At 42.4% G+C, this 18,487-nt stretch overlaps 1 protein-coding gene across 1 annotated transcript in view; it reads right to left on the bottom strand.

Moving 5' to 3' along the window:
- Positions 1-1,096: 1,096 nt before the first annotated feature.
- LOC141112182 (cathepsin D-like) overlaps positions 1,097-18,487 on the bottom strand; it is a 47,282-nt gene continuing 29,891 nt past the window's right edge. Inside the window, exons 6-9 of the mRNA XM_073604723.1 lie at positions 14,892-15,014; positions 11,365-11,509; positions 3,592-3,690; positions 1,097-3,449 (exon numbers count right to left, since the gene is read on the bottom strand). Of these exons, the coding sequence (XP_073460824.1) occupies positions 3,288-3,449; positions 3,592-3,690; positions 11,365-11,509; positions 14,892-15,014 (529 nt within the window). The 3' untranslated portion in view covers positions 1,097-3,287. The remainder of the gene's footprint in view (positions 3,450-3,591; positions 3,691-11,364; positions 11,510-14,891; positions 15,015-18,487) is intronic.

Raw genomic sequence — 18,487 nt, 5'->3', positions numbered from 1 at the left:
TGCTCAGGGGTCCAAAGTCCTATTTTCTGATGAGAGCAATTTTTTTTGGAAACCAAGGACCCAGAGGATGGAGGAAGAATGGAAAGGCACACACTGCAAGATGCTTGAAGTCCAGTGTAAAGTTTCCACAGTCTGTGTCGATTTGGGAAGCCATGTCATCTGCTGGTGTTGGTCCGCTGTGCTTCATTAAGTCCAGGGTCAACGCAGCCGTCTACCAGGAGATTTTGGAGCACTTCATGCTTCCTTCCGCAGACGAGCTCTATGGGGATGCTGACTTCATTTTCCAGCAGGACTTGGCACCTGCCCATACTGCCAAAAGCACCAAAACCTGGTTCATTCAATGACCGTGGGATTACTGTGTTTGATTGGTCGGCAAACTCGCCTGACCTGAACCCCATAGAGGATCTATGGGGCATTGCCAAGAGAAAGATGAGACATGAGACCGAACAATGCAGAAGAGCTGAAGCCCAATATTGAAGCATCCTGGTCTTCCATAACACCTCAGCAGTGCCACAGGGTGAAAGCTTCCATGCCACGCCGCAATGAGGCAGTAATTGCTACAAAAGGGGCCCAAACCAAGTACTAAGTACATATGCATGCTTATACTTTTCAGAGGTCCGATACTGTTCCATGTACAATCCTTATTTTATTGATTGCATGTAATATTGTAATTTTCTGAGATTGTGGATTTGGGGTTTTCATGAGCTGTAAGCCATAATAATCCATCACAATTATGACAAATCACAACTTGAACTATCTTGCTTTGCATGTAATGAGTCTATCTCATATATTATCTCATATATTAGTTTTACCTTTTAAGTTGCATTAGTGAAATAAATGAACTTTTGCACGATATTCTAATTTTTCGAGTATCACCTGTATACACTGCCTTAGAAGCCCACTGGATTTTTCTGGAAAATCCACAGTTATTGTTCTGTATTTGCAGGGTTTTTAAAAGGGATAAATAACATGAGAAAATGTGCATGTACTACAGATGTACGGAATTTTTTTTTTTTTTGTACAGCCATTTGCACAGAAATCCAGATGGTTCACACACTATTTAACATGACAAATATACAGTCATTAACAAATAAAACATTTTCTAAAGAAACTTTAATCTTCAAGTTTTAGAATTACACAAAATTACAGTGTGAATCAGGTACCGACAATTTACTTGACTGATATTTAAACTTCTCGTAAAAGTTATTTCATGTTCATCAAAATAAATTTAAAGCCAGTGTATAACCCAAAAAACAGTAGGGAGATTTGTTCTTTTTTTTTTTAAATCCAACACAAAAATAATTTTCCACAGACAGCTTTTTGAAACTAACTCTGCAATCAGAAAACAAAATCACACACCACAAATTGTATTGCTAGGCAGGAAGGGTATGAAGTGTGATCGTTAAATAAAGCTGAAAAGGTTTTCCAGGACCATGGTGAAACATTTTTGGATTCAAAACTATAGAAAGCAGCCTACTATCAAGCAGCTCCCAGTGCTGCCCATTAGCTGCTACCACTATGCGCCAGTCAAGGGTCATGTTATTCCTGCACTGTTCTTTTAATGTGGTTGTAAACCTCTCATTGTGACTTTTACCTATAAGCAAGCCTAGAATAAGGCTTACCTATAGGTAGTGGAAATATCTCCTAAACGTGCGCTGTTTAGGACATATTTGCTCTACACTGCGCCGATGAGGTCAGCGGAGCATGCGATGTGAAGAGACTGCCCTCCGTGCCGTTTCTTCACTCGCAAGTGCCATGACTGATGGCTCCCATGCACATGCGCGAGAATGACGTCACGTGGCTCCGGCCAGTCACAGAGCCGGAGTCCACGGCCTCCCCGAAGAAAGGGGGGGGGGGGGGGGAGACAGCACGGGCTTTGTTTGCAAGTAAGTGCCACATAATGGGCTAGTATGCATTGCATACTAGCCCATTATGCTTTTACTTTGCAGGGGAACAAAGAGGACCCATCAGGGTTTACTTCCTCTTTTAATGCAAAATAAATGAAGACTCAAAAGGAATAGCAAGTTTTCACCATAATAGCCACATAAGGTGTGTGGAACAGAGAATTTGGTAGCAGAGATCTCACTGCTCTTGTTCCAAAGAGTAAGAAGCCACTGAATAATTTAACAATAGCAACAACCAAAGGCTGAGATATTACTATTGGGTGGACTATCCTTTTGAAAATAGCGCAGCTAACCCCAAAATTTCACACACAAAAAAAAGAAAGCAATAATTACATGAGATGACAATTAAAAGGAACCTGTCATAAGACATATGAAAGCTGCTTCTGCTGACATATTTTGAAAATTCTATTTGCCTGGCTCTCCTGGTGATCCTCTTACTTCAAATCACTGACCCAAAACATTTACACAAGTACTCATTGCTTTTATATTGGTATATATTATATTGGTATTATATATATATATATTATTATATATTTATATTGGTATTACTTTTCTATTGGTATACTTGCTCTGGGTCAGCCATTCAAAGCACTGAAGCCAGTGGGTCAGTATAAGAGTAAGACAAATTTCATTTTCAGGAGGTGAGCAACACCAGCCACAACAGTTTTCTTACAGCAGGATTACTTTAATGGAAACCCGTATCAGCAACAGCCAAATTAAAGGATACGTTCATATTCAGGGTGTAACATGTTACAAACGGACCGGCCCCTGCTCTGAGAGCTAGTGGGGATCTTCTCCCCTCCGCTAGCGGTCACAGTTTAAAAAAGACACAGCCAATCGGGGCTTCGGCCGTGCCACTGATTCACAGTCCTCTGTGAATGGAAACCCTTTGCAGCTGTCAGCTTGCAGTTTTCAATGAACTACCAAGACACTGTGGTAGTTCGAGTCTTCCTGTCAGATTATTTCTACTTGCCCATACGATGTACAGGAACACAGATACACTGACAGGTCTGTGGGATATCTGCATGGCACCAGCGATCTGGTGATTGCTGGTGCCATGCTTTAGAGGCTCCAGAAACAAATAATAAATGCAGATTTTTTTTACCTGCAAAAAAAAAAAAAAAAAAATGTGCAGTTATTTTTTGTTAAAAGATAAACTTATCCTTTAAAAGGAGCTGCCACTTTAGGATGTAACGGAAGATGGTTTTAGAGAATTTGCGGCCACTGACGGAACCTCCTGTGTGCTATTCACACACAGTGCTGAAGGGGAAGAAGACTAATCCAGTTTTTACATGGGTAGGTGTGGAGTTGATAACACAGTAACATGCTTTGTACTGTCTGTAAGTGTAGGTAATGGAACACTCCATTTATGTATTGGCTAAATTATTTAGATTTAGCAAATCCAACACGGTCATTTTCTCTGTCAAATACAGTGTAATACTGGCCAATGAAAACATCTCCAATAATCCAGAGTGGTCCAGCAGGAGGAGGAATGTCAAGGCCCATGAATCCACTGATGCACATAGTACGGCCAAACTGAGTCACCTGAGAGAGAACATAGGATTACCATCAGGGGGTCATAGGCAGAATACAGCTCATAGAATGTGTTTTATTTGCAATACATGCAAGGGCGGTATAAAACACTAAACATTGTCTTCATAGCTATTCAACACTGCCAAATACTCACCTTCAGAACATATTGTTCTCCAGTCAGGCTGTAGTCCTTTCCTCCAAAATTGAATGTGATAACAGGCAGTGAGGGTATTTTGTCACAGATCACCATATACTGCAGAGAAGCACATTAACAGTTATATTAATACTTTAGTTTTATTAAGATATACATTGTTTAATTCCCATAAAGGAAATAAAGGAAAGAAACTTCCTATTTATTTATTTTGACAAAAAACAGGAACATTCACAGTTTTAGTTATATTAAAATGAGATAGATATAGATATATAAATATATAAAATTAGCAATTTGCAATTTTCCTAAAGGAAAGACCTTCACAAAGTGACTGTAATCAATCACCTTGTAAAACAACCTATTCAGTTTAAAATAGAAATGATATGAAAAAGCAAAACATTTTTGTATAGATTACACATTCCCTCCGTTGTCAGCTGCGAAAGAGCTGAGGGGAGCAGTACACTGAGCTTCCCAGTGAAAGGCTGCAGCGGGGGGCCTGTCAGGACAAGCATGATCATTGGAGGAGAGCACACCGAGTTCCCAGCACAGCTAGAGAACTGACCATGAAGTGTTCTCCTGCTTAGTGTGGTCAGTTTTAATAGGAAAGCAGAGAGACTGGCAGGAACAGCAAGGATTTCACATAAATGAAGCAATACAAAGAGAACATATCAGGAATATGAATTGTTGGGGGTAACAAACGCTTTAAGGGTCAGTTAGTGGCAACCTACACGGTTTCTGTTTTAGCACTGAGGCGTTTGATTTAAACCTTGGACTGAGCCATCTGATAAAATATAGGTCAATGCTTTGATGCTTTTTTTCAGCTGCTAGCTAGAAAAAAAAACAAAAAACCCACACAGAATATGCAGGATTTCAAATTTTCTTTCAGAACTGAAGGCAAAGCATTTTTCCATTTTGATTCAAATAAGGGAGGGTTATAACCGTTCAGGGTGTTTGTTTTTTGCCATCTGTGTCCCATTGGGAGATTTTCCTTCCCTTCCTGTGTCCAACTGAGGAGATTTCCAGATCTATAGGCACAACAGGAAGTGAGAGGAAATATCCTACAAAGTGATGCATCCCTGGATCAAGACTAGTGTCCTCATAGCAAGATATCCCCTCTATTCCCTGTTATGGTATACACACACACACACACTTGCAGGAAAAAAAAAAAAATAGGATTTTTATAAAAGCTTTAAAAGCTGTAAAGCCCTTTTCTTGGATTACATCATGGGACCCTTTAAGTAATTACTTAATGGGTTATAGGCCACCTTCAGGTGTTGACACTGGTAAACCCAATCAAAGGAAGTTTACTCCCCTATATAATCCCTCCTCCTTCCAGGAGCACATCAGTTTTTGTAGCAAAGCAATATATCTGTATCCCAAAAAAGAGGGGAGGGACCTCTGTGTCCCGTGATGTACTCCAAGAAAAGGATTTTACAGGTAAGCTGTAATAAAAATCCTATTTTCTTTATCGTACATCACGGGACACAGCCTTAAGTAATTACTTAATGGGATGTCCCATAGCAATGCCACATGAAGGGTGGGAGAAAACAACCCGCAGTGTACACCCAGACTTGAGGATCTATACTGCTGCTAGCAGCACACTACGCCCGAAGGCGATATCCTCATACCTCCTTACATCCACCTGATAAAATTTTGTGAATGTATGCACTGAAGACCAAGTTGCGGCCTTACAGATCTGAGCCATGGATGCCTGATGATGCACTGCCCAAGAAGCACTAACCGACCTGGTAGAATGCGCCTTAACTTGAAACGGGGGAATCTTACCCTTAAATCATAAGTTTGAATTATCACTTGCCGAATCCACTTAGCGACAGGGAATTTCCACGCTGCCTGTTCTTTCTTAGGACCCTCCGGCAGAATAAAGAAGACATTAGTCTTACGAATCTGAGCAGTTTTCTTTAAATAGATTTTCATTGCTCTCACCACATCAAGATAATGTAGTGACTTTTCCTCCCTGGAACATGGTTTTGGAAAAAACCATGGCAGGACAATATCTTGGTTCAGGTGAAATCCTGAAATTACCGTATTTATCTGCGTATAACATGCACTTTTTTCCCCTTAAAATCAGGGGAAAATCGTGTGTGCGTGTTATACGCCGATCCCTTGCCGATTGTGAGCCTTTTGGAGGCTCTCGGCGGCTTTTGGCAGCTTTCGGCTTTTCTCGGTGGCTTTCGGCCATTCTCGGCGGCTCTTGCAGTCCCACGTGAGCCGGTGAAAGCCGAGTGCGTCCGAAAGCCGCAGAGAATGGCCGAAAGCCGCCGAGAACGGCCCGAGAGCCGCCGAGAACGGCGCCATTTTCAAACGAATTTCTGCAAACGAAGGGCAAGGCTACAGATGGACACTGACAAGGCTGCAATGGGGGACAAGATTACAGATGGACACTGACAATGCTGCAATGGGGGACAAGGGCTGCAATAAGGGACAAGGCTGCATTGATAGGCATTTAAATGCAAGTTTTTTTCCTTAAAATTCCCTCCTAAACTTGGGGTGCGTGTTATACGCCGGCGCGCGTGATAAATACAGTACTTTTGGCAAAAAGCCTGGACGAGGGCATAACACCACTCTGTCCTCATGAAAAATCAAATATGGCTTTATACAAGAAAGAGCAGCCAATTCTGAAACCCTCCTTGCTGAGGATATAGCAACCAAAAAAACAACTTCCTTGTCAGAAGGACTAGGGGAATCTGTTGTATTGGTTCAAATGGCTGTATTTGTAAAAGACAAAATTAAGTTTAAGTCCCAAGGGTTCAAGGGAGGTTTGACGGGCAGATTAAGCCGCGTCACCCTTTGTATAAAACCCCGGACTAAAGAATGAGTAGGAAGTGGTCTTTGAAATGAGACCGATAAAGCTGAGACTTGCCCTTTAATAGTACTTAAGGCCAATTTCATTTCTACCCCTAATTGTAGAAAGACAAGAATTCTGCCTATGATATATCTCCTGAGGGTGCCAACCCTTGGATTCACACCAGGAAACATAAGCCTTCCAGACTCTATAATATATAGTTCTGGAAGCTGGCTTCCAAGCATTAATCAGGGTAGAGATAACTGACCCGGAAAGCCCACGCATCTTTAGAATGTGGATTTCAATAGCCAAGCCGTTAAAGGAAGGTTGGAATATCGGTCCCTGAGAGATCAGATCTGGCCGTAGTGGGAGGGACCATGGGCCCTCCACTGCCATCTTTACAATTTCTGCATACCATGACCTTCTGGGCCATGCTGGTGCCACCAGAATTATCGGCTTTCTTTACAGCTTGATCCTGCAAAAGAAGTCGAGGCAGCAACTGAATAGGGGGAAATGCATAGATCAGTGAGAACTGATCCCATGGGGTCACTAACGCATCCGTACTGTATGCGAATGGATCCCTTGTTCTGGCCACAAAGTTGACCAACTTCGTGTTAAACCTGGATGCTAGAAGATCCACGTCTGGAATGAAGATTGCAGAAAGGCATGGAACATTCCTTTCTGCCCAAAGTTAGAATATGGTTCACCTCTCTGCACTGAGAGACTTTTGGTGCCCTCTTGGTGATTGATATAGGCCACAGCTGTGGCATTGTTGGATTGAATCCTGACAGGATAAGCCAGACGTACTGCCCGAATCTCTAGGATACTGATGGGCAAGATTCTTTCGGTTCTTGACCACTGTCCCTGGACAGTTGTCTTTTCTAGTATTGCTCCCCAGTCTAAGAGGCTGGCATCCGTCGTTACCACTTTCTAGATGACTGGTCTGAAGGATTTTGCTTTCAGCAGATTATGGGTTAATGACCACCAAGTGAGGCTTTGGGCCACTCTTGGGGACAGCCGCATTGGCAAGTCTAAAGCTTGAATTGTTTTGTTCAAAGCAGACAGGGTACTGTTTTGCAAGTCTTGAATGGAACTGGGTATAGGGAACTGCTTCGAATGAAGCTACCATGGTTCCTAGCAACCTCATGCAGAGGCGAATGGAGGGATTGCCATTTGACCTGACCCTCCGCACCAGCTCTCCTGTGGAGTTTATTTTTGCTTGAGGCAAGAACACCCTTTCCTGGGCTGTGTCTATGATCAGACCCAAGTACTCCAGCCTTCTTAGCGGTATTAAGGAAGATTTCTCTAGGTTGAGAATCCAACCCAAACTTTTCAGATAGTTGGTTGTAGTGTGTACGCTTTGCTCCAAACGAGTCACTGATAGATCTATAAGTAATAGTCTAGGTACGCTACAATTGTTATGCTCTGTGCCCTTAACCTGGCTAGAGGTGGGGCCAGCACTTTGGTGAATGCCTGAGGTGCTGTAGCTAGCCCAAAGGGCAGGGCTACAAATTGAAAATGCTGCTGTTCTAACTCGAACCGCAGAAACTTTTGATGAGCAGGAAATATAGGGACATGCAGATATGCATCCCTGATGTAGATTGACGGCAGAAGTTCTCTTCCTAGAAGGATAGAAACTACCGACCTGATTGTCTCCATGCGAAAGGAGCGGATCTTCAGGAAATGATTTAGCTTTCTTAGATCTAGAATTGGTCTGACATCTCCATTTGGTTTTGGTACCATAAAAAGGTTTGAATAAAATCCCAGAACTTGCTCTTTTGTGGGTTCTGTATGATCACCCCTTGAGATATTAATCGGTCTAGTGCCTGAAACAGAGACAGTTTTTTCTCTAGATCCTTGGGAACGCTTGACCTCAGGAAGCAAGACGGTGGAAAGACATGTATGAAAATACAGCCACAGTAACAGACTTTAGCGGTAAAATAGCGGGGCCTTCCGCATCCCCCATGGCAGGGGGGGGGTAATGTAAGGGGGTGCAGCGCTGCTGTCTCCCTAACCCTCTGGTCCCATCAGGGGAAGGAAAAAAAAAAAAAAAATTTGGAGAAATCTCCTTCCACACGCTGAGCAGCCAGACACGGAACTGAGCAAACAGTGAGACAACAGAATAAGGTATATGCATAGACTCCATCTAGTGGAGATTTTAAGGCATGACAACATTTTTTCCTTAAATGAAAGAAAATGCATAGATGTTTTTAATATCTAAGTTTTCTTCCCTTACCTTATCCTCACCGCAGGATTTTGCTGAATTAACAGAAAATCCAACTTTCACCCATCACGGCGTGTTACGTTTAGCAAACCTTCAAGGACTGGGTCTGTAAAAACAGGGTCCAACTGCCTTGGGCCTTGTATAAGCACCCCATCAGGAAGCTTGAGATAATGTAATAAGACCAAAACCCTGGGTTCCAGCCCTACAAAGAGGCATTACAGGCAAAACCTTGTGCTTCGGATACGAGGTCCCAGGTACCATCCACTTTAGGCCTCAGTGGCACTTGTGGATGCATCTGGCTTCTTTTTATGGAGGAATTTAAATCCAGCATGGATCCCTCCTGGAGCTTCTCAGAGCACTTCTTCACTCGTGACCAACACCTTAGACACTGGCGAAAAAACTGATGTGCTCCTGGAAGGAGGAGGGATTATATAGGGGAGTAAACTTCCTTTGATTGGGCTTACCAGTGTCAACACCTGAAGGTGGCCTATAACCCATTAAGTAATTACTTAAGGCTCTGTGTCCCATGATGTATGATAAAGAAAAAAGTGCATTATTTTTTTTTTTTATTAGGAGCCTGTGTGGCTGGGTTCACACCTACGCAAATTGGATGCGGGTTTCTACGCATCATATTTGCATGACAGGAGATTGTGACCGTCTATGGAGCCGGTTCACATATCTTCATTGCGGCTGCAGAGCGGCTTGCACATGAATGCTGCGAGTCTATGGCTCAGTTTCAGGGCCGAATTCAGGCAAAAATTCGGCCCCGAGTCATCCCTGAAATGGAGAACGGACGCACCGAAGCCCTGCTGCGAGCCGCATCCATTGGAGGTGTGAACCCATCCTAAAGCATTGCACACGCGATCAGCGAATCACAGGTGCAATCTCAGGCTCCTGCAGATTGTCAGTGTAGCCGTCTACCCATACCTCCTATGGGCAGGCCCTTACTAAATGACAGGAAGTATCAATGAACTACTAGAGTGCTCACCAGCACCCTGGTAGTTCATTAAGAACTACAAGCCATCAGCCGCAAAGGCTGCCAGTACTTGTAGTTCATTCACAGAACTCTGAATGAATGGTGCAGCTGCGTGGGCCAAGCTCCACACGCCCGCATTCTTTTCAAACTGACAGTGGATGTGGGGAGTAGACCCCCGGCCCTCTGTTACAATTAGAAGAGGGATCGGGGAAAGGCTTTGGGAGCATGTTAAACATTTCACTCCAAAAAAAAAAAAAAAAAAGGAAATGGAACATGTAACACGTTTCCAAAGGTGAACTTATCCTTTAAAGAGCTTATTAATGGATGGCAGAGATCCATATTGTGGGTGCTGCAAGACAGAATGCAAGAGATACAAAAGATTTTAAGATGACTCAGGGCATGTGTAATTCCCAATCTCTGAGGAGCGTAGCAAGCATGTGGGAGTATGGGTAGCCAGAAGTTCAGTCAGATAGGCAGAGCACAAGTTATTTTGGGGTTTTAGAAGTAGGCTGATTTTATATGATAACCTCCATTTGACTAGATGCCAGTGTAGGGATGCAAGAATTGAGGTTGATCAGTGAGTAGCCTAGCAGCTGCGTTTTGTACCAGGCTCCAAGTGATGTAGTGCTTTCTCAGGGAGACCACAGTTGAAGGCACTGTATTAATCTAACATTGAAGTTTCAATAGCATCGATTCACTTTGACATATACTCTGCTGGAATCAGATTTTTGATAATTTTAAATTTCCTGTTGGATGGTGGAAGAAAGACTTAATGGCCGCTGATATCTGTTGCTAAATTGATAGGTCAGTGTCCAGGATCACACTCAGACTGTGCACATGGTCTGAGAACATAAGATTTGTATTTCCAAGGTATGTTTGCTGACACTTTGTGTTCACCTTTAACATCAGAGTGGGGACACAAAGAAAGAAAAAAAAAAAAAAAAAAAAAGACACATCTGTCCTAATCCCTCTCCACTTTATCTAAAAATAAAAATTTTTGCCTTCAGTTATAGTTTAACATTAAATTGCAGCTTAGATGTGGTGGCTGCATTTCTTTTCTTTAAGGTTCTCACCTAGTGATCTAGTCAGAAAGTCTGTTTTTCAGCAGAATAAGCTGTCCTACAGATGTAAAAGGTAGAGGGTTGAGTCAAACCATTTAACACCGATAGGGTTGCTTACAATGATCAGCTTTTATTTATTCATGTAAAACGCTCATCTCAAAAGGACCAAAACTGTTTGCTGCAATAGCTTAAAGTGGAAGTAAACCCATCGATTTACCAGTTTTAAAAAACAGTTACATCCCGGCATGCCAGGAAGGCTATCTGCCATATTGGTTGTGCTTTAAACCAAACTGTCAATCCATCAAATGGCTGGTGTCAGAACTGATCACATGTGCGGCACCATGGCAGTTGAAGATCAAACAGAGACCAATATGGCAGCTTCCCTGGCTGAAAACGATAGGAGGGTTTACTTCCACTATATATATATGTGGTGTGTTACTGGCCAGATCACCAGGTGAAAACAGAGGGGAAAAAGGCAAAAAAAAAAAAAAAAAAAAAAGTAATGCAGCCACCATATCTTAGCACTGGTAAACTGCAACATGTTACATTTTTGGTTTTGGGTTTAATACCGCTTTAAAAAGAACACATTTATTAGTGTTTCTATGGTTCTGGAAGATACAATCTCCAGTGAAAATTGGTGCATAATGCTCTACAGTCCACCAACAATGTGACACTTTATAACTTGCACACCCATTGACAGACAAGCACTCACCTCTCCATGAATCAGGGGCAGAGCTCCAATAGCTTTTTGCAGTGCATTGATTTCTTCTGTTGGGCCAATGATCAGGGAGGTCCCAGTATCCACAATTGCTTCACAACCACCTTTACACAGACTGAGCTGACCTCCAACCTCTACACTACAGGGGAGAGAGAAACATTACTCAGGCAGGCTCTAGCATTACAGCTGAACTGGACCTGTCAATATTCTGGCATATGGAAAGACAAGTTCAAAGCAAACATGCAAGCACTGGACAGACAATGACCTGCTGGCTCCATACCAGGGAGGAGTCTCATTGTAGTTCTTTCCAGTTACAAGAGTGACATTCTCTATGGACCCTACACTTCAAATTCTAAGGCAGTGGACCAGCGTTCATAGGAAACCCATCACGATGGAAATGTTATAGAACTGATAGATGAAGCCATGTGGGTAGATTTACTAAAGCTGGTGCAGCTGTATATGGTAGCCAATCAGCTTCTAACCACATCTTGTCCAATTAAGCTGTGGCAATAAAACTTGGAAGCTGATTGGTTTCTATGCAGAAGCGAGCCTGATTTTGCACTCTCCAGCTTAGGTAAATAAACCTTAGACTCCTCCCATCAGGAAATCTTACTTTTCTTGCTGCATTTGTGTTACAGGTCAGCAACTCAAAATTAAAGCTGCAGCCAGGCAACTAACACTATCAGAATGAGCTTAGAAATGGCATTTGACATACGCTTTTTATGACAGGTGCCCTTTAGAAGAAAAGGGAAAAAATTTAAATAAATAAATTCAGCACACACAGCGTACAGTTTTGTTTTCTGATTGAATTCATGTTCAAAAACCGGAAGAGATGTGTGATTCAGATGCATTCCCATAGGCAATGAGCCTGGAATTCGCATCTGAATCATACCACAGTGCTCAGAAAATGCACAGGACTCTTTAAATTCGCACTGCCACTTTACCGCATATATGTGAACCGGCTCAATAGAAAGCCGGTTTAGTTCACGTCATGCGAATCAGATGCGGTTCAAAATGCACCCAATTCACATATATGTGAGCAAAGCATTAAAACGATTTGTCGCACAGTAAACATGGGAACACGGATTTAAACCACTTCAGCACCGGAAGATTTTTCCCCACTTCCTGACCAGGCCCATTTTTTACCATATGGCACTGCGCCGCTTTAACTGACAATTGCGTGGTCGTGTGACGTTGTACCCCAATGAAATTTTATTTTTTGCGCTATATATAAACAAACAAAAAAAAGTTTTAGGGACTTTTGGTTTTTATTGTTTTTACTGGTAATGGCAGCAATCTGCGATTTTTAGGGGGACTGCGACATTGCGGCAGCCAAATCTGACCCCAAGTGATCAGTGATAAAAATAAATAAATAAATGCACCAATCCCTGTATAAAATGACACTGGCAGAGAAGCTGTTAACTACAGGGGCTATCAAGGGGTTAAATGTGTTCCCAGGGAGGCGTTTTCTAACTGTGGGGGCAGTGGATTCACTGGAGGAAAAGGGAGATCGTGATTCAGCTTAGCTGAAACACGATCTCTTTTCCTCCCTGAAAGAGCAGCGGTGTGCCTCGTTTACATCGGCACACCGCTGCACCGTCTCTCCTGTGATCAGCGCGTCGCGGCAGCATTTGCAACCTCAGGACCCACTCATGGACTCCTGCTGTGTCCAATCACAGCAGGAGCGGTGCGCGCATGCCCCCTAAACCGCGTGCACGAAATCAAGTACAGGTACGTTTTGTACACTTGGGCCGCCCTGCTGCAGTAAATGTATGTGGGGAGGTCCGGAAGCGGTTAATCAACCATTTCTTATATATATATATATTTTAATATTACACACACATACATAAACACAGAGCCCCTACAAAATAAAGTGGTGAGTGTTGCAAATTTGTTTGTGATTTTTTTCAAACGCAATTTTTTTTTTTTGGCACTTTCATGAATTTTAGTGCAAAAAAACAAAAAACAAAAAAAAACCACACCACAATATATAAAAACACAATATTTTGGTAAAATGTGAAAAAAATCAAGGGGGGGGGGTCTGCGCTGATCATCAGTGCATTGATTATCAGTGCAGACACATCACGGATGTCTACCTGTGCCCATTAGACATGCCAATTAGTGTCCATCAGTGCCACCTATAATTGCCTATCAGTGCTGTATATTAGGGCCTCATCATCAGTGCTCGTCAGTGCAACCTCATCAGTGCCCGTCAGTGATGGAGAAAAACAAAAAGAAATAAAATCTTTCCCCAAAATATGTTTTTTTTTTTTATTTTATTTAACAAAAAATAAAAAAACCCAGTGGTGATCAAATACCACCAAAAGAAAGCCATTTGTGGGGAAAAAAATTATAAACATTTAATTTTGGTACAGTGTTGCATGACATTTCAATTGTCTATTAAAATGCGACAGCGCTGAAAGCTGAAAATTGGCCTGGGCAGGAAGGGGGTATAAGTGCTCTGTATTGAAGTGGTTAAAATTGTGCCAAACTACGGTATTTAAAATTCTCTATAGGCGACACTAAACATTTTTACAGGTTACCAGTTTAGCCTTACAGAGGAGGTCTAGCATAGAATTACTGCACTCACTATAACATTCAAAGTGATAACTCAAATGTGTGTTGCAAACACGGTTTACATATGTGCGTTTGCTTCTGCGCTCGAGCATGGGGACGCTTTTTGTTTCATTTACTTTATGTTTACATGGTCCCTTTCAAAAATAATATATAATATATATCTATATTTCCATCACAAAAAATGTAAACATCCTTTGTGACAGAAATAAGGCATGACCGGTCCTCAATAAGACCCCAGATCTCTCCTCTACCCTGGAAAACAAAATCAATAAAAATAAAATACATTGATCTCTTCTTTCAAAAAAAGAGTTTACATCTACCAGAGCCAGAAGTGATGTCGCTTTCGGGCTCCCAGGACCATAGAGATAGCCATCCGGTCCACAGGCAGCCCTATGGTAGCCCGGCAGCACCGCTGGATCAGATACTGGGCTTCCCGATCAAACAGGAGAGCCCAGAGAGGTGCAGGGGAGGGGGAATATGACATCAAAAAGATACCGGGGTGATGCCTGTAGCTGCAGGCATCACCCCGGTATAACAGAAGTGGTTAAGATGCGTTGCTTGCCTTGGTAATAAAGCAGACTTTTATACGTCAATATAAAATTTAATCTGGATCCTCCACATACTATACTGGATACTTGTTCATGTGCCAGTTGTTACACTGGTGATCTTTTGAAGAAAAAAAAAAAAAAACGCACAAAAAAAACACACACACAAACACACCTTGAAGGATGTTAGGCTTGCTTTGCCTTGTGTTGGTTAATACAAGTGTGCATCCCTCATAATACCACACTTGAGAATAAAAGTTCCTTAGGTTACCATGCCTTTATTACCAATAATTCTAGGCTTGACCACATCCATTCTCTCATTATCAGGTATCTTCACATCAACTAGCAGACAGCCCACCAATAGGAAGACAGCTCAAATGAATTATTGCTTTTACTTACTTGTTCATACGAATCTGCCAGTATGCTTTGCGGGTCACATTCATGTAACTGAAATCTCCAGTGTAATATTTAGGGTCAGTGCCTCCAAGTAGTAGTTCTCCACCTGGCGGAGAATCTGGATTTCTAAAGAAAAGGATCATTGGAGAAATATTAGAAATCATCGTCATTTGTATAAAATATCTTGTTACACCTACTAAAAGGTTGTATATTTGCAAACTAAGTGCATCCGACTTAGCAGTACAAAATAAAATCAACAAATCTTATAGGATTTGCAGATGTTCACATCCCTCCATTTACTGACACCTACAGAAATGTCTGAAGCTTCATTTGTGATAATGGTCTTGGGACCCCATGCAGAAATGAGAAAAGGGGTGAGTGTCATGCCTCTAACTACCTCATGCTTATTAATTGTCACCTCAATGAGATGAGGTGCTGACAATTCTGTGACAATTCCACCCATAGCAAGCTGATACTCAGCCAAGGCAAGCTGTCATTAAAATAAAAAGGAGTGCCAAGCCAAAACAACAGAACTGAAAATGCTTTAATGGTTCTTAAAGTGGTACTACACTGCAGTGCATTTAATTCATTTTTAATATTCAAAGCAAACACATCCATTCATTCAGGGCTCCATGCATTCATTTTGCTGAGAAGTAAAAAAAAAAAAAAAAAAAAACAAACAAAAAACACACACACACACACATTGTAGGGCAGCACATCGGCTAAGTGGTCAGCACTTCCACCTAGCAGCACTAGAGTCGCCGCTTGGAATCTCAGCTATGGTACTACCTGCATGGAATTTGCATGTTCCCCCTGAGCCTGCATGGGTTTCCTCCCACACTCCAAAGACATGCTGGTAGGTTAATTGGGTCCTGTCTAAATTGGCCCTAGTATGTGTATGAATGTGAGTTAGGGACTTTAGATTGTAAGCTCCTTGAGGGCAGGGACTGATGCGAATGTACAATATATATGTAAAGCATTGCAGAAAATGTATCTGTTTTATAATAATAATAATCCCTCAATTTTTTTCACTCACCTACTCATTTTACAAGTGGAAAATGGCTGGCGAGCGTGGACTGCCTCGAAGCAAGGGGGGAGGGGGGGCGCGAGCACTGCCGGCAGGTGGGGTTGAAAGGGAGTCGTACTCCCAGCGAGAGGAAGAGAGAGGAGAGCAGCTGGATCATCACAGAGTGGGAACATCGCTGTAGCAGCTTTCATTTTGCCGAGTGTTACCCACGCTCACTCTCAAATAAAGCCCTATCTCCTGGCCCGGGTACTTTGATAGACAGAACACCCGTCCAATGCCAGGATGTGTGATGCATATCAAAGTACCTGGGCCAGGAGGCGGGGCTGTACGTATGTGACAGCGAGCGCGGGGAGAACTCTGCAATTCAAATGAAAGCTGTTACAGCGATGTTCCCTGCTCTCTGATGATCCGGCTGGCAATCCTTTCTCTCCTCTCTTCCCCTGCACAGGTGAGGCTGCACTGATAAAGCTGTTAATATTTATTTTATAACTTAATTCAGCATAAAACATTTAAATGTAATTTTATGAGATCATTTATGAGGGCATGTTTAGGGGCTGAATCAGGGGTGGGGCAACTGGTGGCGAGTAACCCTTAAGGCCTGGCTAGTAACTCAGGACTTGAAATTTTGAGCCCTGTAGTAATAATAATAATAATAATAATAATAATAATAATAATAATAATAATAGTAGACAGCTGTGGCCATCCTGTGTAAGGGCAATCGATTCATGTAGCATTTCATGCCTGGAATCCATCTGCCCTTAGCTTATGCATGCACGCAGGAGGTTGTGCTTAGCTGAGAAAACCCCTCCTGAAAACTCCTGGGATGTATGAGATCATTGTCTAGGCTTGAAAACAACCAGGATGTAACATTAGAAATGTAAAAGAAAAGTTCAACACAAGTAAATATGATACACTTTCCTATCTATTTACTAATGCTAGCAGCATGGGGAATAAAAATAGTGTTGATTGAGAAAGTGCAGTTCCACTTTAAAGTGTTACTAAACCCACAACAGTAAAATCTGTCTGTATATGCAGCATAGCAAGCTTGTTATACTCACTGTGGAACTTAAGGTGTTAATCCTCTGCATTGTGTAAAAAGGCCGTTTTATCCTGTATGCACAGATCCTTCCCTCCTGCAATTTCTAGCTTGGGAAGGCCAGCTAACACACAGGAATTAACCAACCTGCACATGCTCAGTTGTGTCTTTTATGCTGGAGAGCAGTTACTTGTTCTCAGAAATAGCCAGGTCACATGATATTGGCATCACACATGTGGGCTTGTATACAGGCTGCAGGGGAAATCTCCACCCATCTGAACTCTTAGCTCCGGAGAAACTCTGCAGTTTATCATGTAATCGTGGTATACAGATCAGGCGCAGATGAACTATTTTCCTATTACTGGGTTTAGTAACATCACAAAAGACCATTATGTCTGCAGATGCTCCCAGCCCACCCTCCTCCCATGTACAGATCCTGAATAAGCATTTGATAGGGTGGACTGGGACTATCTCAAGAAGACCCTCCGTCACTTTGGTCTGGGCCCTAAAATGTACCATCGTATCTCATCCCTCTACTCCAACCCCTCGGCACAAATCCGTACTAATGGGTCTCTTAGCGACCCTTTCACCTTAAACAATGGCACCAGACAGGGTTGCCCCCTTTCCCCCCTTCTTTTTGCCATTTCCCTAGAACCCTTCCTGGCCACAATTAGACACAATAGGCAACATTCATGGTATCCAAGTGGGGAGTAGATCCCATAAATATGCAGCTTATGCTGATGACATTTTATTCTACATCCAGCAACCCAGTATCTCACTTCCAAATTTAATGTTAGCTTTCTCGAATTTCCAAACGATTTCTAATTTCAAAATTAATCTAGCTAAATCTGAAATATTAAACATTATTGTCCCCCAACCAGTAGTCCATCAACTGAAGCCCCTCTTTCCCTTTCGCTGGGAACGCAAAAGTATGAAATATCTTGGCATTCACCTCACACCTAGTCTACACTCCCTCTTCAAAACACAACTATATCCCGCTCTTGAAAAATATTAGAACAGGGGGGGCAGGAGGCGGAGCCTAGCGGAGCAGACATGCATTGTTAGAGCTCCACACCGCTGAGGAGAGAAGAGAAGGACAAAGCGGAGCCTGCAGGCTCAAAAGGTATCCATTTGAACCTTTTTGCCCCAGGGAACAAACTGTGAAAGTTTGGGCAGGAAATATGGTACTGGGAGGAAACCGTGGCAGAAATAAAAATCACCTCACAAAGAGCTCACAGGCACTCACTGCAGCTGAAGCAGCTCCAGTCACCTCACAAGATACAGCATCAGGGCGCTCTCACAGACAGAAAATGTCACAGCAAGACTCTCCATTTGAGTCAGATACAGAACAAATCCTCTCACAAACTTCTCCACAAGCCTCCTCAGCATCCCCAGTAATATTATTACAATTTGAAAAGATGCTTCATAAGGCTTTAAAACAAACCTCAGACCAAATAACAAAAAGCCTAACCAAAGAAATAAGAGAGCTGGGAAACCGCACCGCAGCCTTAGAAATAAAAATGGATGAAATTGAAA

The sequence above is a fragment of the Aquarana catesbeiana genome, linkage group LG11, assembly GCF_042186555.1.
Source record: "Aquarana catesbeiana isolate 2022-GZ linkage group LG11, ASM4218655v1, whole genome shotgun sequence".
NCBI lineage: Eukaryota > Metazoa > Chordata > Amphibia > Anura > Ranidae > Aquarana > Aquarana catesbeiana.
Note: the sequence above shows the minus strand (reverse complement) of the source record. Positions and strands in the feature narration are given on the sequence as shown.